This window comes from Procambarus clarkii, chromosome 87 (genome assembly GCF_040958095.1).
Source record: "Procambarus clarkii isolate CNS0578487 chromosome 87, FALCON_Pclarkii_2.0, whole genome shotgun sequence".
Lineage (NCBI taxonomy): Eukaryota > Metazoa > Arthropoda > Malacostraca > Decapoda > Cambaridae > Procambarus > Procambarus clarkii.
The window spans coordinates 5,979,509-6,007,304 of NC_091236.1; the positions used below are offsets into that span (position 1 = coordinate 5,979,509).

Genomic DNA, 27,796 nt, shown 5'->3' on the forward strand with positions numbered 1-27,796 from the left:
TGTAATTTTCCTGTCATTTCATACATGTCGATTGGGTTATTTGTTTTGAGCCATGTTATTGTGACTTATTCTTTGCTATGAATGCCTTCCATCAGACTATGTGACATACAGTACTGTACTTGAAAAACTAATATAGGCTTTCATTACCTTTTATCATGTCTAGGAAGTTTGTGTGCACTGATCGACACCAGTTAGAACTTTGGCCAAATGCTGCTTATAACATAATACAGGATTTTTCCATTTGTTAATATGTCAAGCATGGAGAATTTTTCTTATCAATACTTGTAGATAAGTAAATTTATAATTCCCTACCTTACCTGTAGATGAGAAAATCCTGTTCTGTTATAATTAGCACAGTTCTGCCTTCTTATACAGTACTTCTCTGATATCATATTACACATTTTTATTTTGCTGCTAGAATTTGAAGGGTATTTAGCAGTTTTTGGCATGGTATTAATAGCAATGGTAATACTATACTATATGAGCAACCTGAGAATCCTCAATCCTGAAGCCATGCATTCGCCTTGCATACAGAAATGTTTTGCTAATCGTGAATACATGGTAAAATAAATAAAAAGTAAAAAGGTGGATAAATAGCTATATACAGTACTCTGAATTTTGAAAAATGTTAAATTCATGCGAGTAAATTTGTTAAAAGATCAAAAAGAATGTAATATTCTGAATTCTAACTTGTGTTTTTAAATTAAAGTTTGAAGATGTATAACCAGCTACATCTTTTTTGTTTGTTTTCAACGATACCATCCTAGAAGGTATTGTAAGAATGTGACAGTTTTCTTGGCAGGGGGCTTTGGCGTTGGTTCCACTTTTAGTGTGGGACAACTTGTATCGTATTCTAAAACAAATTGAAGGCTTCGGGTTGCTCCCTTCAATGTTCGCACTGACATCCGCTCCACATCCTCAAACCGATCTGTTAATGGGAGTTTTTGTTAGCAACACAGAGGTAAAGAGGTGTACAAGTAATACACAGGGTAGCATACTGTATTGTGTCCATAGTTAGACATCCAGTTACAATGAAACGGCATACTGTACCTATCAATAGTTAGGTCTGGAAATATCTGTTGGTCTTCTTATATCAATGACTTTTCTGCCAAATCTTCCATGGAAAAACTCAAAATTGAGTCAATGTGAAAAGCACCTTAATGGGCACAGTTATTCAGTTTCTCCATAAGCTAAGAAGCTACTATGCTACACAGGAGCCATGAAAAGTCTAGCATGATAACAGGCATCAGGGCCACAGAGGGCTTTTCAAATGACCCATTGGCCATATGAACTGTTAAGGAGGCAATGAAGAAAAGTTCAGTCCTGGTAAGAATGATTACCAAAGGTACTGCTAAAAGCTGTGTCAAATCCTCACCCCCTTGCAACTGCTTATTTACCAGCCTAGGGGAGGCTGGTAAATTCTCAGGGGAGTTGATAGGGTAGACAAGGATGGATTATTTAACACGGGTGGTACACGAACAAGGGGACACAGGTGGAAGCTGAATACTCAAATGAACCACAAGAGACATTAGAAAGAACGTTTTCAGTGTCAAGAGTAGTTAGTAAATGGAATGCACTAGTAAGAAGTGATGTGGTGGAGACTGACTCCATACACAGTTTCAAATGTAGATATGATGGAGCTTGAGAAGCTCAGGAATCTGTACACCAGTAGATTGACGGTTGAGTGGCGGGACCCAAGCGCCAAAAGCTCAACCCCCGCAAGCACAACTAGGTGAGTATAGTTTTGGGAAAACAAATTCAACTTGAGCTGGGAGGTACCATGCTTTATCACCATATCCACTATGGTGGATATCCACTTGGTTGAATATCCACAAAGTGGGTTCAAGCCTTTAAATCCTATCTGACAAAGTGATGCAAAAATGGAACAAGAGAGGGGCCGAAGCCAATTAGGACTCGCCACAAGAGGATAAGGATGGGAACCTAGTGCTTGTCCAACGTACAAAGCATCCACAGCTGGAGTTCCCAAATCTGAACCCCAAACTGCAATTCCAATCATGATTCTGAGCAGTCGGGAAGAATGTGGAATGATCTGGGTCTGAAAACCTTTGGCACCACCTAGTGGCAGTGGCTAGTTTGCCCAAGCTTGCAAAAACTGTTAAAAAGCCTTCCAAGCCCCTTATATGATCCTGTGGGAATGTTTGAAAACATCTTCATGGTGTTGGAGCCTAAATATCATTCTGGCTGACTTCACAAATCTTGTCTATGACTCACTGGAGTTTTACTTTAGGGAGGAACTGAATACAGTAGCTCAAAATACAACTGTCAATTGCATTTCAAGTGGGAAATATTAGTTCTACTTTGTTGTCAATGGTGTCCTAGAGAAAGCACTCACAACCTACATGTTAATTTTCTGGCAACAATACAAATCAGAATATTTGATTGATTGATAATTAACATCAACTGGTTCTTTAAGTGATTCCTCTCTCTGATACATGTAATGTACTGTACCTTTATACAATTAAGAACTCACCATCCTCATAATCTTCATCGTCGAATGATTCTTGTCTGAACTGACCGCCACATATGACAAGTTCTCTCACCAGAAGGAAAGACCCGCCACATCTCTCTTCATTGGTTGGAATACTGCTGTCGTCCAGAGGCTCTGTACTTTCAGGTACAGCTATTTCTGCTGCACTGCCACCTGCAGTGTTTGCTGTGCTTTTGTCTGCTGTACTGTCATGGTCTGTTATGACTGTTGTACTGTTGGATACAACTGTGTGTGCAGTGCTGTTGTTTTTACTTGTATCTAGTGTATTATCTGCTGCAGTGTCATCTACAGTTGTGTCTGCTGCAGTGCCAGCTACAGTTGTGTCTGCTGAAGTGCTGTCATCTGTAGCCATGTTTGCTGCTGCAGTGCTGTCATCTGTAGCCATGTTTGCTGTTGCAGTGCTGTCATCTACAGCAATATCTGCTGCTGCAGTGCTGTCATCCACAACAGTATTTGCTGCAGTACTGTCATATATAGCCATGTCTGCTGCAGTGTTGTCATCTACAGCCATGTCTGCTGCTGCAGTGCCAGCTACAGTTGTGTCTGTTGAAGTGCTGTCATCTATAGCCATGTCTGCTGCAGTGTTGTCATCTACAGCCATGTCTGCTGCTGCAGTGCTGTCATCTGTAGCCATGTTTGCAGCAGTGCTGTCATCTGTAGCCATGTTTGCAGCAGTGCTGTCATCTACAGCCGTGCCTGCTGCAGGGCTGCCATCCACAGGTGTGTCTGCTGCAGGGCTGTCATCCACAGCAGTGTCTGCTGCAGGGCTGCCATCCACAGGTGTGTCTGCTGCAGGGCTGCCATCCACAGGTGTGTCTGCTGCAGGGCTGTCATCCACAGCAGTGTCTGCTGCAGGGCTGCCATCCACAGCCATGTCTGCTGCAGGGCTGCCATCCACAGGTGTGTCTGCTGCAGGGCTGTCATCTGTAGCCATGTCTGCTGCTGCAGTGCTGTCATCTGTAGTCATGTCTGCAGCAGCGCTGTCATCTACAGCCGTGCCTGCTGCAGGGCTGCCATCCACAGGTGTGTCTGCTGCAGGGTTGTCATCCACAGCAGTGTCTGCTGCAGGGCTGCCATCCACAGCCATGTCTGCTGCAGGTCTGTCATCTACAGCCGTGTCTGCTGCAGGGCTGCCATCCACAGGTGTGTCTGCTGCAGGGCTGTCATCTGTAGTCATGTCTGCTGCAGGGCTGCCATCCACAGGTGTGTCTGCTGCAGGGTTGTCATCCACAGCAGTGTCTGCTGCAGGGTTGTCATCCACAGCAGTGTCTGCTGCAGGTCTGTCATCCACAGCCATGTCTGCTGCAGGTCTGTCATCTACAGCCATGTCTGCTGCAGGTCTGTCATCTACAGCCATGTCTGCTGCAGGTCTGTCATCCACAGCCATGTCAGCTGCTGCAGTGCTGTCATCTGTAGCAATATCTGCTGCTGCAGTGCTGTTATCCACATCCGTGTCTGCTGCTGCAGTGCTGTCATCTGTAGTCATGTCTGCTGCTGCTGCTGCAGTGTTGTCATCTATAGCCATGTCTGCAGCAGCGCTGTCATCTACAGCCATGTCTGCTGCAGGGCTGCCATCCACAGGTGTGTCTGCTGCAGGGTTGTCATCCACAGCAGTGTCTTCTGCAGGGCTGCCATCCACAGCCATGTCTGCTGCAGGGCTGCCATCCACAGGTGTGTCTGCTGCAGGGTTGTCATCCACAGCAGTGTCTTCTGCAGGGTTGCCATCCACAGCCATGTCTGCTGCAGGGCTGCCATCCACAGCCATGTCTGCTGCAGGGCTGCCATCCACAGGTGTGTCTGCTGCAGGGTTGCCATCCACAGCCACGTCTTCTGCAGGGTTGCCAGCCACAGCCATGTCTGCTGCAGGGCTGCCATCCACAGGTGTGTCTGCTGCAGGGTTGTCATCCACAGCAGTGTCTTCTGCAGGGTTGCCATCCACAGCCATGTCTGCTGCAGTGTTGTCATCTACAACCATGTCTGATGCAATGCTGTCATCTGTAGCCATGTCTGCTGCTGCAGTGTTGTCATCTACAGCCATGTCTGCTGCTGCAGTGCTGTCATCTACAGCCGTGTCTGCTGCAGGGCTGCCATCCACAGGCGTGTCTGCTGCAGGGCTGCCATCCACAGCCATGTCTGCTGCAGTACTGCCATCTACAGCTATGTCTGCTGCAGTTTCATATACAGTTGTGTCTGCTGCAGTACTGGCATCTACAGCTATGTCTGCTGCAGTGCTGCCATCTACAGCTATGTCTGCTGCAGTGCTGGCATCTACAGCTATGTCTGCTGCAGTGCTGCCATCTACAGCTATGTCTGCTGCAGTGCTGCCATCTACAGCTATGTCTGCTGCAGTGCTGGCATCTACAGCTATGTCTGCTGCAGTGCTGCCATCTACAGCTATGTCTGCTGCAGTGCTGCCATCTACAGCTATGTCTGCTGCAGTGCTGCCATCTACAGCTATGTCTGCTGCAGTGCTGCCATCTACAGCTATGTCTGCTGCAGTGCTGCCATCTACAGCTATGTCTGCTGCAGTGCTGCCATCTACAGCTATGTCTGCTGCAGTGCTGCCATCTGCAGCTGTGACTGCTTCCATGTCATGCATTACTGTATTATCCACATTGTTACTAAACCATGACTGATATATTCCAGGAGCCACAGGTGAAGCAGAGCCTTGATGTAAGACAGTGTGTTCTCCAGGTGTGCCTCCAGGTGTGCCTCCAGGTGTGGCAGTGTTGTGTGCACCAACACTGATGCCGGAAGTTATGACAGTCTCCGGCGGCACTGGAGGGCCAGAACCTGCGGCTCCTTCGTCTTCCAGTGCATAATCTCCCAGGATTAACCACTGGATGTTATCATTAAGAAAGTTCTCATCAGACTCATTATTGGTGCTGGATGGAGTTTTGGAATCAGTGCTTTCAACTAGTCCATGTGTCATCATATTGCTTGTGTTTAGGCTTGTCTCTTGACCTGATCCAGAATGGCTTGTAACCAAATCTTCCTCAAATTGTGCATTGTCTATCTTATTTGCTGTCTCCGTTGATGGGCGGGTAGAGTCTGAATATTGGCTTCCAATGACATCATTTACAGGAGGAGATGATGTCCATGTACCTTCTCCACTACTTGCATCATCCCAAGTGTGGTCAACGATCACCAGATTCCCATGCACGTGAACCTTCTCAGGGTCCACCACAGTCAACTCAACATGGGTACTTCCTATACCTGTGTCACTTGTCGCATCTCCCTCCCAGGCATTTGGCACTTTCCAGTCATGTATGACATCAGAGTCATTTATAATATTCGAATTATCTGGCCCATCCGAGTCAATTGAGCTACTAGTTGCATTTGTGTTATTTGCCATATACGAATCATTTATAATATCCGAGTCAATTAATTTGTCCAAGTTACTCGTCACATCCGAGACATTTGGCATGTGAATGTTGCTCATCATATCCAAGCCACTTTTAACAATAGAATCATTTGAGATGCTTATAATTTGTGAATCACTTGTTACATCAGAGTTCATGGTTATTTCAGAGTGACTAGTTTCTTTTAAATTACCTGTTCCACCTGAACCAGGCCCTAACTGTATGTCACTTATATCCATGCCAGTACCTTCATAATCATTACTCTCCACTTCAACTTCCAGCACATCATTTTCATCGCCGTCTCGTATTCCTACCATCACAGTCCCTCCAGATGTCCCTTTTACTAAAACACTTTCATCACCGTATTCCATACTTGTTTCTGACAAAGGCTTCAAGTCATTTGCTAAATAATCTGTAAGGAACTGGTCTTTCATCTTTTCTAGCACTAGGTCTACATTGTTCACATTATCATTGTAGTTCAACGGGCCATACCCCACAGTAGTGCCCTTCATTACTAAAATTTCTTGGTCGTTGGAAGTTGGAGCATTTTCATTTAGGGAAACAGGATCCTTATCAAAGGTTGCTGGATTAAAAACATAATGCACTGGATCCTCACTGGAAGTGACTGGGGCCTCGCTGGAAGTGACTGGGGCCTCGCTGGAAGCGACTGGGGCCTCGCTGGAAGTGACTGGGGCCTCGCTGGAAGTGACTGGGGCCTTGTTGGAAGTGACTGGGGCCTTGCTGGAAGCGACTGGGGCCTCGTTGGAAGTGACTGGGGCCTCGCTGGAAGCGACTGGGGCCTCGTTGGAAGTGACTGGGGCCTTGCTGGAAGCGACTGGGGCCTTGCTGGAAGCGACTGGGGCCTCACTGGAAGCGACTGGATCCTCACTGGAAGCGACTGGGGCCTCACTGGAAGCGACTGGATCCTCACTGGAAGCGACTGGATCCTCACTGGAAGCGACTGGATCCTCACTGGAAGCGACTGGGGCCTCGTTGGAAGCGCCTGGGGCCTCGCTGGAAGCGACTGGGGCCTCGCTGGAGACTGCTGGATCCCAAATGGAAATTGTCGAATTCTTATTAGAGGCTGTTGGATCCACATTGAAGGCTGTTGAATTCTTATCAAAGGTTATGGAATCCTCAATATAAATTGTTTCTTTGTTAAACTTTGATATAATATTATCAAAGTTTTCTGTATTATTATCACCAGAAATTGCCACTTCTTCACCCGAGGGATCATCTTCTTCATCTGTAGTTACTGCAGTCTCACCAGTGTCAGTTACTGTGCCATCACTTCCATATACTGCTGCTCCTTCAGTAGACGTTACTGCTCCTTCAGTAGAAGTTACTGCTCCTTCAGTAGACGTTACTACTCCTTCAGTAGACGTTACTGCTCCTTCAGTAGACGTTACTACTCCTTCAGTAGATGTTACTGCTCCTTCAGTAGACGTTACTACTCCTTCAGTAGACGTTACTGCTTCAGTAATTACTGCTCCTTCAGTAGACGTTACTGCTCCTTCAGTAGTAGTTACTGTTCCTTCAGCAGACGTTACTGTTCCTTCAGCAGAACTTACTGTTCCTTCAGTAGACGTTACTGTTCCTTCAGCAGAAGTTACTACTTCAGTAGTTACTGCTCCTTCAGTAGAAGTTACTGTTCCTTCAGCAGAAGTTACTGCTCCTTCAGTAGAAGTTACTGTTCCTTCAGCAGAAGTTACTGCTCCTTCAGTAGAAGTTATTGTTCCTTCAGCAGAACTTACTGCTCCTTCAGTAGACGTTACTGTACCTTCAGCAGAAGTTACTACTTCAGTAGTTACTGTTCCTTCAGTAGACGTTACTACTTCAGTAGTTACTGCTCCTTCAGTAGAAGTTACTGTTCCTTCAGCAGAAGTTACTGCTCCTTCAGTAGACGTTACTGTTCCTTCAGTAGACGTTACTGTTCCTTCAGTAGACATTACTGTTCCTTCAGTAGACGTTACTGTTCCTTCAGTAGACGTTACTGTTCCTTCAGCAGAAGTTACTGCTCCTTCAGTAGACGTTACTGTTCCTTCAGCAGAAGTTACTGCTCCTTCAGCAGAAGTTACTGCTCCTTCAGCAGAAGTTACTGCTCCTTCAGCAGAAGTTACTGCTCCTTCAGCAGAAGTTACTGCTCCTTCAGCAGAAGTTACTGCTCCTTCAGCAGAAGTTACTGCTCCTTCAGCAGAAGTTACTGCTCCTTCAGCAGAAGTTACTGCTCCTTCAGTAGAAGTTACTGCTCCTTCAGTAGAAGTTACTGCTCCTTCAGCAGAAGTTACTGCTCCTTCAGTAGAAGTTACTGCTCCTTCAGTAGAAGTTACTGCTCCTTCAGTAGACGTTACTGCTCCTTCAGCAGACGTTACTGCTCCTTCAGTAGAAGTTACTGCTCCTTCAGTAGAAGTTACTGCTCCTTCAGTAGACGTTACTGCTCCTTCAGTAGACGTTACTGCTCCTTCAGTACTAGTTACTGTCATTTCACCAGAAATTGTTATATCAGCAGCTGAAGTTACAAGAGCTTCACTATGAGGCGTCACAGTGTTATTATTGTGAGAAGTTAGGGTGGTGTGAGCAGCAGGTGTTCTGAGCGTGACGTGAGCTTCAGCAGGCGCACCACTTGAGCCCTTGTCCGGCTCTTGAAGCAGCCCTTCACCGCCACCTGGAGCTGTCACAGCTGTAACCACTTGCCCTTCCACAGCTATGTTGTCTCTCATGGGAAATGGTGTTGCAGAGGGAGAGTTGGATGTACTCGAGTCATGAGAATTGTTTACCTTTGTTTCCTCCATCATCTCTGGAAGCTTCATAAGTTCTTCTCTGTCATTGATGCTCGCATCATCCACCTTGACGTCATTGTCTTTAAGTTTGAAGCTATTTGTGCGAGATGGTACGCCAGAGTGTGCTGTCTTGTCAGAGGAAGAGAGTGAACTGTTGTTGTTGTTAATGAGTGTGTGTTGGAGCTGCAGTTGCTGGACAACACGCTGGATCTGGCTGATGACGGCCTCGTTACCTTCAGAGTAGAGAATGGGAAGAACGTCGTGGACACTTTCTGTTGCCATGTCTTCCTCGTCTTCACGGGTGTCTGTTGGACTCTGATCGCTGGACTCAGTCTTCATGGTTGTCGCACCTTCCTTCATGTTGCTGCTCAACTGTGTGCTGGTATATGGCTCCAGCAGGGTGAGAGGAATGCTGTTGTGGGTCTCACTAGTGCCACCTTCTCTCAGGTCAGCCTCGGACCGGACATCCTCCACGGCTTTTGAGACCTGACTAATTACATCAGAGAAAGCATTATTAACTTCCTTTCCAAACACTTCTGGCAAGGAAGAGCTGTGTCCATTATGTTCGTAATTTTCTGAACTTCGTCCAAATCGATTCCCGTTCTTTGATTTTGTCCCTTTTTTCTTAATAAGATCACTTCGGTGACGGTACGATAAAGACTGATCCAGTTCAATGTTGGTGAATTTACGGTTGCATTGATCATCAGTTTTCTGTGATCTGTAATTATAATTGAGTTGTATGATTATAGGACAACAATGTCCAACATTTTATACGTATACTATATTTTGTTTTCAGAATATGGTACTTATGACCAGCAAAGCAAATATTTCATGTATATGCAATCTTATTTATACTCTATATATTTTAAATTGATCAAACTACTGTACTGCGATGCTACCCCTTTACACAGTCATAGAACTTATAGATCATGAGACTTGGGAGGAATGGTAACCATTGTACCATTAGAGTACATTGTACATGTACTCTAAGTCTGTACAATTTGTGATCATTGTGGGGCACTCAAGATTGATGAAACGATATCTTGAAAGGATTACTGCAAGACTATACTGAAATGGGACCGCGGCTCGGTCGAGAACCGGGCCGCCCTGACGCTAAGCCCCGAAATCATTCCAAGGCAAGTGTGACCGATGAATATGCACATGTACTTACACTGTAACCCTACAGTGTAACCCTACAATAATGAGAGCAATAAGGACAGCCCATAATGTCCATGACTGGTGTGTCTACGTGTCCTCACCTGGCCAGCTTACTGAAGCAGATGTCGTAGTTGAGCTCGTCCCTGAAGTCCCCGCCATAGTTGAGTGACCGTACCTCAGACGAGGGCTCACGGTGGTATTGAAGGCACCCCGGGGGAGCTGTGGGCACATCCTACATGTCAATTATTATCATTTTAACAGCAAAAAAACTTAGAATACCCGTGTAAAACATCTGCCTTGGTGCAAGGTATCAGCCCCAGCTACTCGGAGGACAAAGATGATTATATAATGGGTAAATGGATACATAAAGTCTTGTTAATGGACCAGGATGAATAGAAATTTAGTCGACTTGATTATTATCAAGACGAGAAGATGTTGCTTCTGCTAGTGGGACACTTAAGACTTTGTAGATAAAGTAAGGTGAATGTAAGTGCATCCGGGGATGATGATTGTGTTCGTCGGTCACTGTAACTACAGTGTGGAAGGGCACCGAGAGACCTGGTCAGTGGTCGAGGTCAACTGTGCAAGGATTTGGTGCAGTAACTGAAGTATTGAGGACTGTATACACCAAATAATTTAGTGGTCTCTACAGTGGGAATCTCTGGATAAAGCGTGAATGAATGTAGGAACAGTATTGCTATAGTACGAAGTTTACAGGTACATTATATATAATATATATATAATTATATAAAATATATATATATATATATATATTAGTATATTTTGGTAGCAGTCTTTCCTGTAGACATATATTATTAAATATGACCGAAAAAGTTAGATTAATAATTCTAACACGAATTTTCTCAATCTTTCGTACATTACGCTTCACTGTTGGAGGTAAATCAAAAATCACTTCTCCAAAATTCATTTTTATTTCTAGTCTGACGCGACACGGGCGCGTTTCGTAAAACTTATTACATTTTCAAAGACTTCACAAATACACAACTGATTAGAACGTATCTCTGATTTTATATCTACATTTGAGTGAGGTGGGAGGGGTGATGTGGCATTAACACAAGACAGAACAAGAGGGGATATTAATAGGGTATTAAAAGTATCAACACAAGACAGAACAGAAACAATGGGTATTGAATAGAAGTGTTTGTAGAAAGCCTATTGGTCCATATTTCTTGATGCTTCTATATTGGAGCGGAGTCTTGAGTCTATATTCTACCCACCTCAAGACTCCGCTCCAATATAGAAGCATCAAGAAATATGGACCAATAGGCTTTCTACAAACACTTCTATTCAATACCCATTGTTTCTGTTCTGTCTTGTGTTGATACTTTTAATACCCTATTAATATCCCCTCTTGTTCTGTCTTGTGTTAATGCCACATCACCCCTCCCACCTCACTCAAATGTAGATATAAAATCAGAGATACGTTCTAATCAGTTGTGTATTTGTGAAGTCTTTGAAAATGTAATAAGTTTTACGAAACGCGCCCGTGTCGCGTCAGACTAGAAATAAAAATGAATTTTGGAGAAGTGATTTTTGATTTACCTCCAACAGTGAAGCGTAATGTACGAAAGATTGAGAAAATTCGTGTTAGAATTATTAATCTTACTTTTTCGGTCATATTTAATAATATATATATATATATATATATATATATATATATATGTATATATATATATATATATATATATATATATATATATATATATATACATACATACAAGAAGGAACATTGGGGTTGTGAGAGTACATAACATTGGTGTTCTTTACAGTCTTGTAAAGCCACTAATACTCATAGCGCTTCGCGTGGGTAAACTGAAGCAGTACAATAATTAAAATAATTAGTATTTCAGTGAAAAGGTGAGCCATCTGACGAAGTATAAATTACTTTGACTATCATTTTTGGGAATTAGTAACGGTGGTTAATTGTGATTCGTCAGTGAAGAGCAATTATAGTAACGACAAGATAACTTTGAAATACTATTCAGCTGAAAGGAAACTCTAAGGACTAATTAAGCCTGGTTTCAGTACCTTGTGCTGCAACTATGAGAGACCAAGCTTAGAGGACCCGAGAATAAGTTGTACTCTAGCTGGGGGCCTGCAGGTTCTCCTTGACCCAAGATCATACAGTGCCGAGACTCAAGAATCAACCAGCGGGTACAAAAAGACCACGAAGTGCTAAGATTCTTAGGATCAGTCGTCCTGTTTACCGAGACTGTGAAGACCATTGTCGGCGGGAGTCCAACAAAAGGTACCAAGATGCTCAGCGGATCGGAAAAGAACAGACTGGACAGTTCTTACTGACGACTGCCAGAGCAGAGTGTTATGGTGGCCTTCGAGCTTGTCTCTCACCAACAGGCCTAGTGCAGGGCGCTAGAATAGGCTATATAGGTGGGGGCAAACTACCAGGGTTGTCCCCATGTACTAACCATGGAGGGCGGTTTGTGGCGAGTGAGATAACTGGAAAATTAGGCATAAAGAAAATGGGTTCGATACGGTAATGAGAAACTGTGCGAGAGAAGGTTCTTTAGAATGGTCAAAACATTTGCTCTTCCACTGTTCCTTTGAGTCATAGGCTCTATCGCGTCCCTCAAACACTTTGGCGAATCTAAGTCCCTTGACATTTCTCGTCTTGTGTTTCTGCGCTAGTATTTGCATCCTGAATTATATCTAGTTACTTTTAAATATTATGTACCACTGTTATATAGCCTTCCAGGCTACACCCTTTCTTTTGAAAATTACTTAAACGATTTTCCAAATTATCTTGTTGCTATCTTGAGTGATTTAAATACGTTTCTGAAAAAAAATTTAATAGTCTGAAAATTTTCTAATGATACTGTTCACTCGTGTGTGACTCATTAATATGGAGAATGTGGTCAACACCAAGGCCTCGCCACACCCTGCTAACACTACCTTTGCTTCAGTGTCTCAAATAATTTTCGCTGATGGTAAACATATTTCCTTTCAAATTACAATGTTCTAATTCATCTTAGGATAACTTCTTTGTAGGAAGCGGCTGAGAAATGACATCAATAGCGAGGACACCCTGAGGCAAGGTGCCACATTAATATGAGGCGAAGTGAGGCACCACAGTATGAGGCGAGGAGAGGCACCATAGTACAAGGTGACAAGAGCCACCACAGTATGAGGCGAGGCGAGGCACCACAGTACGAGGCGAGAAGAGCCACCACAGTATGAGGCGAGGAGAGGCACCATAGTATGAGGCGAGGAGAGGCACCACAGTACAAGGTGAGAAGAGCCACCACAGTATGAGGCGAGGCGAGGCACCATAGTACGAGGTAAGAAGAGCTACCACAGCATTAAGCGAGGCAAGGTACCTGCATACTGAGCGGTGAGGTGGGTAATGAGGACCCGCCACTGACGTAGAGGCGCGGCGGCGTCGGCGTCGTGACGAGCGAGGTCCTGGGCCTCCAGCACCACCTTCACCTCCACCTCCCCGTCACCAACCTCCACATACACTGTCACCATACCAACACATCAATATTAGTACACAACAAAATTAACACACATCAAATATATGGAGAAAATCAGCAGGAGCTCTGACGGGCCTCGAACCCCCGATGGAGAGAATCCCAGCCACTGATCGCTGAACCATCCTGATGATAAATATCATAAAAAGTCAAAGTAAAAAAAGTTGTTAGTGCCAGAGGCTGGGATTCTCTCGGTCACGGGTTCGAGGTACTTCAGAACTCCAGTTTTTTCTAACATATATATCATATTAGTTTGATTTTTGTATCAAATATAATTACAATAAATAGATAATACCATCAAAGACAAATCCATTTACATAAAGAAAATTCTGTATTACACAACCATTTCTGGCAATTGGCAACTTTTATTGGTGTATAATGTACAAGTTACCACAAGTCCAGCGTTATACATAATGAAAGACTCCATGCGGGTAGCTGGGTATAGTCCCGGGGCTTGGAGGCTACAGGTAGCCGCGGCCAGCTATTGGCGGACTATGGAGGTGACTCCCAGTACCCACCCTCACACCCGTACTATAGTGTCGTCATCTTCACACCTGACACCATCACACACAACCTTACCGTCACCTCACCACCACAACACCCCTCCCCCACACTCACCACAACACCCCCCCCCCACACACACTCACCACAACACCCCTCCCCACACACTCACCACAACACCCCTCCCCCACACACTCACCCTCCCCCCCACACACACACTCACCACAACATCCCTCCCCCACACACTCACCACAACACCCCCCCACACACACACACCACAACACCCCTCCCCACACACTCACCACAACACCCCTCCCCCACACACTCACCACAACACCCCTCCCCACACACTCACCACAACACCCCTCCCCCACACACTCACCACAACACCCCTCCCCACACACTCACCACAACACCCCTCCCCCACACACTCACCACAACACTCCTCCCCCACACACACACACCACAACACTCCTCCCCCACACACACACACCACAACACTCCTCCCCCCCACACACACCTCCCCTCCCCACCACACCCACCGCAGCCACCACCTGCGCCACAATAACTCACCGTGTTGTCTGGAGTTGTCACCACACAGAGGCGGAGCCAATAGGACGGGCTGGTGGCTCCTGCCGAGGGAGGGGCGGCTGAGGGTCAGGGCGTCCCCCTCACACCGCCCCCGGCGAGGACCCGCCAGCTCCAGCAACTCAAAGTCCAGACGAACTTGTTTCACCTGTCGGAACGTGCAGCGGGTCAGTCAGGGTCAAGCGCCAGAAACAGACTAGAGTTCGCTGGGAGAAGAGGTCAAGCAAGGTCACTGTTATAGGAATAAATTCGGGTGGATATAAATAGCATGTGTTGATTGACCAGACCACACATTAGAAGGTGAAGGGACGACGACGTTTCGGTCCGTCCTGGACCATTCTCAAGTCAATCGACTTGAGAATGGTCCAGGACGGACCGAAACGTCGTCGTCACTTCACCTTCTAGTGTGTGTGGTCTGATCAGCATACTTTAGCCACGTTATTGTGACTCATCGCCTGCAGCAGGTGTAGAGTTTGGCCCAATAGGCCTTCTGCAGTTACCTTAAGATTTATGCTATGTTAAAATTGTCTGTTGGCTATTGATTTACATGGTTACCGAATGGTAAACAGTGTGATGCAGGCTGGGATACCGGAACTCTTCGCAACCTATCAAGCCAGAGGACACACACACACACACACACACACACACACACACACACACACACATGATGAGGTGGAGCAGGAAAGGCGAATTTCGAGGTGGGGGCAGATTAAGAATAAAATACAATGAGTAGAGGAAAAGGTTGATGAGTCTAAGTACTCACCTCCGGGGCGGACTTCTTCACCCTGATGACACACTCGTCCGAGTCACGTGACCCTGCCGGAAAGTCCCTGTTGACGAACCATGTCCTGTTGTGACGCGCCGTCTCCCCACACACCGTCGGTACTGTGGGCGAGGCATAGTGGGGAGTGAGAGGGAGGGTGTGGGGAGTAGTGCAGGTCATTCCCCCATGACCTGCACTACTAGTTCGTGTTCTATCATGTGCAAATGTCAATCACGTCACCCAAAACTTTTGTGCCATATCACCTCACCCAAAGCGAGTATAAGTATGGATGTATTTTGTGTGTTTACAGGTTACAGTTGTGTGTGTAAACTAAAGTCTTGGAAAATGTAATAAGTTATTACGAAACGCGTTCAGGCGTCAGACTAGAAATAAAAATGAATTTTGGAGAATTGATTTTTCAATTTTTTCTTCATATTTTCATTTCTTTCATTTTGTTTTATTTTTTCTTCATCGACAGTGAAGAGAAACATAAGAAATACTGAGAAAATTCGTGTTAGAATATATATATATATATATATATATATATATATATATATATATATATATATATATATATATATATCAACCCGTTCTCGCAAATTCGTAAAGTCAATATTGACTTATTAACTACGTGCATAGGTGATATACTAAACATAATAGATACCCTTAAAAAGATTCATAGAAAACACCGACCTTACCTAACCTTGTTAGTATCTTAAGATAAGCATCTTATTGCTTCGTAATTACAATTATTACTTAACCTATACCTATTATAGGTTAGGTAATAATTGTAATTACGAAGCAATAAGATGCTTATCTTAAGATACTAACAAGGTTAGGTAAGGTCGGTGTTTTCTATGAATCTTTTTAAGGGTATCTATTATGTTAAGTATGTCACCTATGCACATATTTAATAAGTCAATATTGACATATTAAATTTGCGAGAACGGGTTGTATATATATATATATATATATGCAATTGACGATCACAAAACACTGATCATTTTATGCGGAAAATCCACAGAGAAATATGAAATGAGGTGAACGTTTCGGCTTTGTTAAAGCCTTTGTCAACACCAGACTGACTAAGGAGAAGGGAGAAGGGGGGAAGATATATAGGCCGACACCTGACCAACCCATCCCAAGGGTTGGTCAGGTGTAATTAACCAAAAAAAAAAAAGAATTTAAAAAATTCTTTTAACCAGTGGAGTTAATTTTACTCCTCTGCTATCTGTCAAAATTATGTTTTCATATATCTTCCATATTCTAAAATCTATTTCATATGAAAACTGAATCCATGATTGACATAGCCATGATCTTCCCCCTTCTCCCTTCTCCTTAGTCAGTCTGGTGTTAACAAAGGCTTTAACAAAGCCGAAACGTTCACCTCATTTCATATTTCTCTGTGGATTTTCCGCATATATATATATATATATATATATATATATATATATATATATATATATATATATATATATATATATATATATATATATATATATATATTACAGAACTCGTTAATTTATACCAGTACGGGGTCAGGTGATAAAACAAATACAATAAAGGAAAAGGCAAGGGGGATACATAGGGATAAATAGGGGATAAATGGGGGACGAAGCACATACAAAGATTAATCAGGTGTAATAGGCCTGTTATGTTGAGCAGTGTCTTCTGTGTTGGCATCGTTATGTTCTGGTCTTGTCCTTACCCTCATGGTGGGTAGAGTAAATAGTTCCGTGATTTGGGAGTTCATGGTAGGTTGTTCTATTCTTATGTGAATTGCTTCAAGAATTTGTAATTTTCTTGGATCTTGGGTTTTGTCTATTATACAGGTATTTTTGTTCAACATTTCTTTTGTTAGGGTGATGTCATGGGCTTGTCTCATGTGATTCCTAGGGGCACCAGATTGAAGATGGCATGTCAAACGCCTCGTCAGCATGGTCGACGTTATACCTATGTACTTAGATTGAAGGTTACATCCTTCGTGGGGGCAAGTGTACATGTATACAACGCTTGACTGCTGTAGAGGGTTCTCCGTCGGCTTCGGCCTGTTTTTGATAAGGAGTTCGGAAGTCTTCTTGGTTTTGTAGAATATGATCAGGTTTATGTTTTGGTTAGGAGTAGTGCTTTTTACTCCTTTACGGATTATTTCTTTCATTATTCTTTCCTCTTTTATATGTTCACTGTGCATAGTTGATTTGTAATATAATTTTATTGGAGGTATTGTTGTTTCTGTTCTAGGTTCAGGATTATACCATCAGTCCAAGTGTCTTCTTATAGCAGCGTTTATTTCCGCGTTGCTATATCCGTTGTTCACCAATACCTGTGTTATTCTTCCAAACTCACGTTGCTCCATTCGGAGCAGTGGGTAAGCGCTCGACGAATATAAGCATTGAGAACACTGGCTTGGTATCATTGGGGGCACTCACTTCTACCGTTCAGGCATAATCCTATGTTGGTGGGCTTAGTATATACGTTGGTGCTTAAAGAGGTTCCTGTTTTTGTTATTAGTACAGCCAAGAATGGCAGACTGTTATTTTCACTATTTTCATGTGTAAATCGGAGTACTGACTCTCTCTCTCTCTAGATGGCTTTTTAGATCAATGAGTTCATCGGAGTCTTTTACTATGACGAATATGTCATCTACATAACGGCAATATACAGTTGGTTTTTGTCTGCTACTGAAGACTGTCTTCGATGGTTCCCATATAAAAATTAGCAAATAACACTCCTAAGGGGGAGCCCATTGCTACTCCGTCTACTTGTAGATACATGTCCCCTTGTGGACACACAGACATCACAATTGCGTGACACATATCAAATGAACAAATCCACAAGGGCCGTGCTGAGGGTTCGAACCTGCGCACGGGATGTTCCCAGATGCGCCTTAGTCAACTGTACCACGAAATGGTCAAAAGAATTGGAACCTGGAGTGCTACCGCCTTCACGAGGATCCCGAAGCACAACCAGGATTTCACACAATCCCCCCCCCCCCCCCCGCGCTCTACGGCTCATTTCTGTATGTAGTGAAGGGCGTAGAGGTGGAACATTTGGTTAATGGAGGCCGGGTGTCTGGGGATAATTGTGTGAAACCCCGCGGTACTCGGTGGCTGAGCGGACAGAACACTGCACGCATGATCCTATGGTCCCGGGTTCTATCCCAGGCGCCGGCGAGAAACAATGGGCAGAGTTTCTTTCACCCCTGATGCCCCTGTTACCTAGCAGTAAATAGGTACCTGGGAGTTAGTCAGCTGTCACGGGCTGCTTCATGGGGGTGGAGGCCTGGTCGAAGACCGGGCCGCGGGGACACTAAGCCCCGAAATCATCTCAAGATAACCTCAAGATAACCCCAGGTTGTGCTTCGGGATCCTCGTGAAGGCGGTAGCACTCCAGGTTGCAATTCTTTTGGCCATGTCGCGGTACAGTTGACTAAGGCGCATCTGGGAACATCCCGAGCACAGGTTCGAACCCTCAGCACGGCCCTTGAGGATTTGTTCAGACGTATATATGTTGTTGTTTTAGATTCAGCTACTGGGAACAAAACGTTGCAAGCAGCACGGGCTATGGCGAGCCCGTCGTACTCACCTGGCACAGGAGATGTGCGTAGTGGACGTATATAATAATCACAACACTGTATTACGGCACACAGCACCGCTCCTGTGCCAGGTAAGTCCACTTCGGGCTCACCATAGCCCGTGCTACATGGACACTTCGTTCTGAGTAGCTAAATCTGAAACAACAACAACATGTATGGGTTATTCATGCCCGTGCCACCTCTTGGGTGGCTTTAATCTTCATCAATCAATGGGAACACAAGAGACTGACAAGCTGCCTGACAGCGACAATAACGACAGACATACTCACTGACGCAGCAGACTCCTCCCGTGGGGCAGGTGCCGGAGGGGGCGCCACCCAGGCTGGTGCAGGCGCCGGCTGGGTAGCAGGTGCCCGTGGGCAGGAGGGTGTTGGTGGCCGCGCACTCCACCTCCCTCACCAGCTGCTGCGGCCTCGGCGGGAACAGCGACACGCCCACTGTCCAGGAGACACTCTGCGTCATTAGGCTGTACTCGGGGAGGGTCAGGTCACTCGGGGAGGGTCAGGTCACTCAGGGAGGGTCAGGTCACTCGGGGAGGGTCAGGTCACTCGGGGAGGGTCAGGTCACTCGAGGAGGGTCAGGTCACTCAGGAAAAGTCAGGGAGGGTCAGGTTACTCAGGAGATGTCAGGGAGGGTCAGGTCACTCAGGGAGGGTCAGGTCACTCAGGGAGGGTCAGGGCACTCAGGGATAATGATAATAATAAATAATTCAACCCCAAAATAATGGAGTTGGTCACCAAGTTCATCAATATAAGGCCAACCATGCAGACACCGTGTAAATGATCACCAACACCACATTGGTGACCAGAGCATTTACAGCCTGTGTCCACTCATACACACTTGTACTTAAACACTTCTATTTTTATCCAAGTAACTGGCTGAAACAAATTAGTTACACTGTCAAACATTGGTTGAAAGTGACCAATGTTTAGTTATGGTCGCTTTCAACCGAAGGTGCCCACTGGGTAGCGGGTGATGTGTGAAGCAATATAATAATTATAATTAGCACAACTAATAATTTTATTCACCAGCTTCGGTCTCACACGCCTGGGGCGTGTGAGACCGAATTAATACAATATTAATTGTATTAATACAATTAATATTGTAATATATTGGGATATTGTGTATATATAGGCATAGGATAGGTTAGGTCAGGTGTTTAGGTTCTGTTGGCGATTATTTATATTTGTAGTACGTGGGTGAAGCATTTACAACGTTGTGATTCGAACAAAATTCGTCAATGAAGCACTTGTTCCGGATATGTTCGAACGTCAGCAATTGTGAGTCGTGTGTAAACCGTTTTTCATTCATAAACAGGGGGTTTGACGGGTGCATGGAATCACTTTTGGATCTTTGTTTGGAGGACGGGCTGTTTGAGGACAGGATTAACGCAGCCCGTCCTCCAAACAAAGATCCAAAAGTGATTCCATCCACCCACCAAACCCCCTGTTTATGAATGAAAAACGGTTTACACACAACTCACAACTGCTGGCGTTCGAACATATCCGGAACAAGTGCTTCACTGACGAATAGTGTTCGAACCACAACGCTGTAAATGCTTCACCCACGTACTACAAATACAAATAATCGCCAACAGAACCTAAACACCTAACCTAACCTACGCCTATATATGCACAATATGCTAATATATTATAATATTACTTTATATTTGAGAACATACCCGTTTTGAATGAACAGCATGTAAAAAGTTATGAATGCGTCTGTGGGGTTGACCGCTGGATGGAATGGACTTGAGTCGAGGACGGGCTGTTTGAGGACAGGATTAACGAGCATTTGGCCAAAATTTATGAGGATGGGTATGGGAGTTCACAACTGACCAAAGGACACTTTACTATACCGTCCTTTGTTTTAAGAACACTAAAATATTTAAATGAAGATTGAAAGAATAAGATGTAGTAAAGACGCACGAGAAGACTCGTTGGAAACACTTATCATCGTTGATGGCACGAGCACTTAACACTTTAAACAACACATGAACACTTTAACTCCGCTTTAGTAAATAATTAACACTGCAGAGTGTCAACTGATCTCGACACCAGGGTCACGGCTGGTTTACCACCTGAAATTATTACCCTGGACGGTTGTAGTATCTTGTGTACTGTAGGCCTACATGGTCAACATACACCTGCCCAAACTGTTTATTAATTACAATGTAATGTATCGAATTGTTCACCTGACTGACAACAGCCCGTCCTCCAAACAAAGATCCAAAAGTGATTCCATGCACCCGCCAAACCCCCTGTTTATGAATATGAAAAAAAAACGGTTTACACACGACTCACAACTGCAGTCTCCGTGGTAAGACACTCGCCTGGCGTTCCGCGAGCGCTATGTCATGGGTTCGTATCCTGGCCGGGGAGGATTTACTGGGCGCAATTCCTTAATTGTAGCCTCTGTTTAACGCAACAGTAAAATGTGTACTTGGATGAAAAAACGATTCTTCGCGGCAGGGGATCGTATTCCAGGGACCTGCCCGAAACGCTACGCGTACTAGTGGTTGTACAAGAATGTAATGTATATATGTGAGTCCCACGCTTCAGGTGGACGCTGTGCGCGCCTATCTTGATAGGGATGAGCATCATCTGGGAGTGACGCCTCGTGCTGGACCACCACCAACGGTAAGGCAGATGGTATGTGTTGTTATATGATCATCTCAAACACAGGTTTCGGCACAAAAATGAACATTTGTCAAGTAACGTTGCGTTGTTTTTCATCTTTTCAATACAACACGCCTAGCTACAAGCACGGTATGATCACACACACACACACACACACACACACACACACACACACACACACACACACACACACACACACACACACACAGTATTGATTATGGATAATGCAAGGGGGAAGCGACCTCATGTGGGGAGGGCGAGAAGATGAGAGCTTTCTCACGTGGGTTGATGGTGTTAAAGCAGTGTGTGTGTGAACTATGTTATTACTAGTCAGTGAAGGGGGGAGGAGGAGGAGCTGAGAATGTGGGTCACAGCGTCCCAGGGGTCACCTACGGGTCACGGTGACTCAACACTACCGTTTACAAGATAGTGGCGTTCTCTGCGGTCGAGAGGAACCCCGCTGAGGGCCCGCGGCGTTGCCTTTGTTAAGTCACTGGGCCCAGTACACAAGAGCTGGGGGAGGGACGAGGCCCAGGAGGCCTCTGGTGGGGGATAGGCTTAGGGGAAGTTCGGACAGAAGTCTATTTCATTTCATAAATGTGGGTTAGTTATTCATCTTCAGCATGAATAACCTCGAACATAAGATCACTGTTTGAGGTGCATTGTGGTCACCAGAGTCAGAGGCTCTGTGCAGTAGCGTTAATAATAATAATAAAATGAATAACGTGAAGTTACTCAGCAAATAACAATAAAGAAAGACCAATAAACATCTTCAAAGATGAAGGTGACTAAGACCCTGGCAAGAGCCATGTATACAGACATCACAGGATGTCTACACATTCCTCTTAACACTTACACTGACTTATTGTGCGTTGGTGCTGGGTTAGGCCCCCATCAGGTTGGGTTGGTAAGGCCACCACAATACCATGCTCACCAACCACCAAGTTTACTGTAGTCCTGAACATGGTCCAGGATAATAGTAAACTATCAATGCATATACACCGAGTAATGTGGCACTTGTACCCCTCAGCGTACAATTATAGCCCCGCGAATATATTTGGAAAATATATTCCAAATAATTATATATTCCTGTTATATTACCTTGTTAAGTTCCTGATTATGTATTAGTTTATTACTTGAATGTATTCTGTCGCAAATTAGACAATGTCTATACAAATTGAACAATTTGTTTCCATTTCCTATGCGACAGTTTGTTCTTGTAAACCTTAGACGAAAAACATTGTTGTTGGTAATGTTCGAACACAGACGCGGGGTAGGTACTCTTGGGGGTTGTTTATGTTTACACAACAAATAGAGTCGGAACGTGCTTGACGAATACAAAGTCCTCCCTTCTCTACACTACCACAGTCTCGCCGAGGCTTAGGGAGCGGCGACTAACCGAAATATGTTATCACTTGGCATAGAAGACTGCGACAAGCATTCTCATTATCCATCTTGTGACCAAGAATGTTGCAACATCTGGACCTGGCGCTTGCTTCACCAAGCCTTCCAGACCTGGCGCTTGCTTCACCAAGCCTTCCAGACCTGATACTTGCTTCACCAAGCCTTCCAGACCTGATGCTTGCTTCACCAAGCCTTCTAGACCTGATGCTTACTTCACCAAGCCTTCCAGACCTGATGCTTGCTTCACCAAGCCTTCCAGACCTGGTGCTTGCTTCACCAAGCCTTCCAGACCTGATGCTTGCTTCACCAAGCCTTCCAGACCTGATGCTTCACCAAGCCTTCCAGACCTGGTGCTTGCTTCACCAAGCCTTCCAGACCTGATGCTTGCTTCACCAAGCCTTCCAGACCTGATGCTTGCTTCACCAAGCCTTCCAGACCTGGTGCTTGCTTCACCAAGCCTTCCAGACCTGGCGCTTGCTTCACCTCATACGTGAATGACTTTAGTTGGATATAAACAGGAGCCACCTCGTATGGGACAATAGGCCTTCTGAGTTTTCCTTTATGCTTATTATATATATGCATTACAGCCAAGTTACATTTATAGACGCCAGGAGCCCAGCCAAGACGTCTTTCAAAAGGTTAGAGAGCACACATCCGAGCAGTGTTAGAATAGGTAGTGCTAGCGTAGATCCATTGTAAAAGATCGTAGACACAGCTCAACCTTCTGCTACCTGAAGAACGTGAGGACATGATTAAGACATACTCGTCCACGTGTGGAAGCTAGACAGACAGGGAGGTGAGCTACACTGATGTACGGACACCCTCCCTCAGGGTCAGAGTCGTGGGTAGGGTGAACGTGGGTGTTGTAGAGGTCACTTCTATCCACAGTTTACACAAATATATATATGACTGACACAGGAGACTGTGAAGCACCTGTTGACTGACACAGGAGACTGTGAAACACCTGTTGACTGACACAGGAGACTGTGAAGCACCTGTTGACTGACACAGGAGACTGTGAAGCACCTGTTGACTGACACAGGAGACTGTGAAGCACCTGTTGACTGACACAGGAGACTGTGAAGCACCTGTTGACTGACACAGGAGACTGTGAAGCACCTGTTGACTGACACAGGAGACTGTGAAGCACCTGTTGACTGACACAGGAGACTGTGAAGCACCTGTTGACTGACACAGGAGACTGTGAAGCACCTGTTGACTGACACAGGAGACTGTGAAGCACCTGTTGACTGACACAGGAGACTGTGAAGCACCTGTTGACTGACACAGGAGACTGTGAAGCACCTGTTGACTGACACAGGAGACTGTGAAGCACCTGTTGACTGACACAGGAGACTGTGAAGCACCTGTTGACTGACACAGGAGACTGTGAAGCACCTGTTGACTGACACAGGAGACTGTGAAGCACCTGTTGACTGACACAGGAGACTGTGAAGCACCTGTTGACTGACACAGGAGACTGTGAAGCACCTGTTGACTGAGAACACAAAGCCAAACATCGTGTTTTATTATTTTAAACCATTGGAGAATACAACGATTACAGGTTAATTAACTGGCCTAAGGAAAGTGGAGCCAACATTAATACTTTGTAAGTCAGTGAAAAGATTTTAAAAACAAAGTAGTAAATCTTAAGACAAATTCAAATTTTCAAATTTGTTTTGATATAACTAATAATTTGTGTTTCTAATCTCTAAGGATTTAAAGCGCTTTACGGTGGTCTTAAGGGTACAATCCGTAGCGAATAAGCTATTGATAAGTGCACCAGACTTTATCAAAGCACGGGGCAAAATTTTAATATTAGGCTTCAACTAGAAAATTTAATGTAGCCTTAGCACAATTGCACCTTAGTTCATACAAGAGGGAGTTTCTCACTGCTTCGCCGCCCTCAAACAGTGAATAAAATCCAGGTTTACGTGATTGAGAGATCCCCATACACCACACGACACGGCTCACTGTCTGACCGTTACGTCCGCTTTGTCGCGGTGACAGCTGTGCTGGGCCAGCAGCCACCTGCGAGCCTCTCCTACTGCTTCACGGGAATTATTAAGCCTGCCTGTACAACACACACACACACACACACACACACACACACACACACACACACACACACACACACACACACACACACACACACACACACACACACACACGCACGCAACTAGAATGAACTATTATTATTATTTCTTAGACTTTATCATATCTACATATGAAACTGTGTATGGATTCTGCCGCCACCATTACACTTCCTAATGCATTCAATTTCTTAACTGCTGTGTGTGAACTCCCCGGCTTGGTGCCTTCTTTTGATAAATACTGCGTGCGTGTGTGTGTACACACAACTAGGTGAGTACAACTAGGTGAGTACACACACACGCACGCAGTATTTATCAAAAGAAGGCACCAAGCCGGGGAGTTCACACACAGCAGTTAAGAAATTGAATGCATTAGGAAGTGTAATGGTGGCGGCAGAATCCATACACAGTTTCATATGTAGATATGATAAAGTCTAAGAAATAATAATAATAGTTCATTCAGGTAAAAGTACATTCATATCTATAGTCTGTACACCATTTGATTAACGGTTGAGAGGCGAGACCAATGAGCCGAAGCTCAATCCCCGAAAAATAAGTAAGTGAGTATTAGGAGAGAACACAGTTAAGGAACGTCTAAGTACGGTGATTACAATCTTCTACACTAAAGATTATACCATACAAAACACCAGAACATCCACAGCAATTAAAACCTCTTCCGATTAATTACCAGAAGTAAAATGCGTTCTGGAGTTCTCATCAACAACAAAATATCTTGTAATTATATGTACTGTTCAAGCAGCTGTTGTTTATAAATGTCTTGTTCAATTGTCAATTTACACCTTTGTATTTCCTTTCTGTTGTTATTGTTAAAAAAATACTACTGTACTGTTGCTAGAACAAGACTACACTGTAACAGACTGCGCCTGTTATCATGATCACCTTTATATCTTATTATTATTTTTGAACACATATTAGCTTACTTCTCTTTTAGTATTGGGCTTACCCCTTTACACCCCCCTATGTTTTTTATCTAATTTATTCTAAGCTTTGCTACACTAGCATGTGTAACACCAGTCCTTATTCGCGAGATCTCCCCAATCTTACGGTTTTCCTACTTTCTACATTTCTTAGTCATTTCTTGCTATACATCTTCCTAGCAGATGTCATCATTCAAATCATTCGTCAGATATCATCATGAAATCATTCCTAACACTACAAATAAATAAATACACTATTCATCTGTATTTATTTTCGGGCATACACTTGACTGGACGCGTTTCTACAGTCAGGTTTTTGCTCATTTCATGTTCCAGGCTATTTTTTTTAATAGGCTTAAGTATACACAACAATGTGCTGTTACCCTATTCTATATGAAAGATTTCACAGTGTAGATAAAAAAACTAGCTCCAAGTTCATCTAATATCATCATCTCGTAGGATGGTTAGTCATACATGGAATCATAAGAGAACTACTCTACTTTTGAGATGTATCTTAGTCTCTAATAAACTTATTTGAACTAGAACATGAAACACGAGGCTGGTGATCTATTCTGCAGCTCTATATGATCTGCACTAGCAAACTCTGGCTACAACACAAGAATATCTTCCAATATTCGTGAGTGTATGAAGCAGTTCCTGAGTTTAAAGTACCTCCCACCATTTGATCTGAAATCATTGATAACGGGGCAATTATATAGAATTGGACCGTATGTCCCAGCTCTTGTTCGCATTGTTTACAGTTGGGATGTTCACCATTAGGGGATTCATTACCTTGTTACAACAGATTTACAACCGAGATTGGCTTTTACAAGAGATTAGAATGCCTAGATCTAACTTAATTTCAGGCTTATCACATGCATTTTTAGCTGTTCCTATTGGCAAAAGTTTTACATATCCACAGAGACTGGCTGTATATATCTCTGGAACATCTATGTGGGATGTGACAAAATGATGGAGACAGCTCTTCCATCAGTCAATAGCGACTCTGAAACTCTCATAATGGGTGACTTCAACACAAAATACATTAAGTTAATGGATGATAAAGCAGAACGGTTTAATGTTTGTAAAATACCTCGTTAAAACAGTGACCAATTTTCCTAAACCTATCTACCACCACCCATCTGTCTATTAGGTGGAGGGCTTGATTATGTAATAATAGGTCATACTGGTCACTTAGACAATGGGTCCACGGATCATTAGCTCCACTCGAATGAACTGTTTACATAATACAGCATATATAGTAATATATAACAATTTACACACATAACAATTTTCATACACACACACACACACACACACACACACACACACACACACACACACACGTGGGGGACCAGGATTCGAGTCTCCTAGAGCCCCAGGTGAATGGGATGGATATAGGCCTATAAGTGTTTATATAATAGGTTTTTCACATTAAATATATTTAGGATATGAATAATATATTGTGAGAACGGGTAGTTAACTCACCGAATGCCCTTGATTGTGACTGTTGAAGAGGAAGGGCAAGTGATGGAGACGCTACCATCACCATCACCACCATCACCGTCATCACCATCACCATCATAACGTCACTCCACACACGTCTAGACGATGGTCAAGCAGTTTTTTCTTTTTTTTTTGCAAAATGACCACAGTAATATTGTTGATAATTGTTATTTTACAGCCCAGTTGGAAGAGGCAGAGCGGCGGCCTCTCCCTGGGACGTGGAGGCGGCGAGTGACAACTCGGTCACTGGCTGGGAACCTCACCTTCTTAACTGCTCTTCTCCTCCACACAACCTCCAACAACCACATTTACTCTTATTTCCTCCTTTACTTTATCTTATAGGATTATGCACTCTCGAGGAGCTGCTGTACAAATACGTATGCAAGCTTAGATTCAAGACTTTTATATTGGCTTATTTAAAAAACAAAGAAATTGTATAAAATAGTAGCCG

The 27,796-nt window shown here is 44.2% G+C and overlaps 2 protein-coding genes across 3 annotated transcripts in view; one reads left to right on the forward strand and one right to left on the reverse strand.

Annotated features, from left to right (window-relative positions):
- On the reverse strand, positions 1 to 27,764 carry LOC123746950 (serine-aspartate repeat-containing protein I). The gene is made up of 8 exons (XM_069317343.1): positions 27,328 to 27,764; positions 19,035 to 19,202; positions 15,171 to 15,292; positions 14,393 to 14,555; positions 13,166 to 13,306; positions 9,911 to 10,028; positions 2,492 to 9,369; positions 1 to 928 (listed from the first exon to the last, which is right to left on the reverse strand). Exons 1-8 carry the CDS (start codon positions 27,422 to 27,424, stop codon positions 750 to 752), a joined length of 7,866 nt encoding a protein of 2,621 aa, XP_069173444.1. The 5' UTR covers positions 27,425 to 27,764; the 3' UTR covers positions 1 to 749.
- The window catches only part of spartin, a 37,370-nt gene continuing 22,430 nt past the window's right edge, over positions 12,857 to 27,796 (forward strand). Inside the window, exon 1 of one of the 2 annotated variants that reach the window (XM_069317344.1) lies at positions 12,857 to 13,076. In XM_069317344.1, the coding sequence (XP_069173445.1) occupies positions 13,047 to 13,076 (30 nt within the window). In that variant the 5' untranslated portion in view covers positions 12,857 to 13,046. The remainder of the gene's footprint in view (positions 13,077 to 27,796) is intronic. The other variant, XM_069317345.1, reaches the window with a different exon arrangement.

Bases quoted from the DNA above. Each gene is read 5' to 3' on its own strand.
- LOC123746950 (XM_069317343.1), bottom strand. From the start codon at position 27,424: ATGATGGTGATGGTGATGACGGTGATGGTGGTGATGGTGATGGTAGCG. The intron at 19,203-27,327 runs GTGAGTTAACTA...TCTCCTGGACAG, and splicing joins GTCACAATCAAGGGCATTCG to TGGGCGTGTCGCTGTTCCCG. The intron at 10,029-13,165 runs GTACCTTGCCTC...ATGTGCCCACAG, and splicing joins CCTCACCGCTCAGTATGCAG to CTCCCCCGGGGTGCCTTCAA.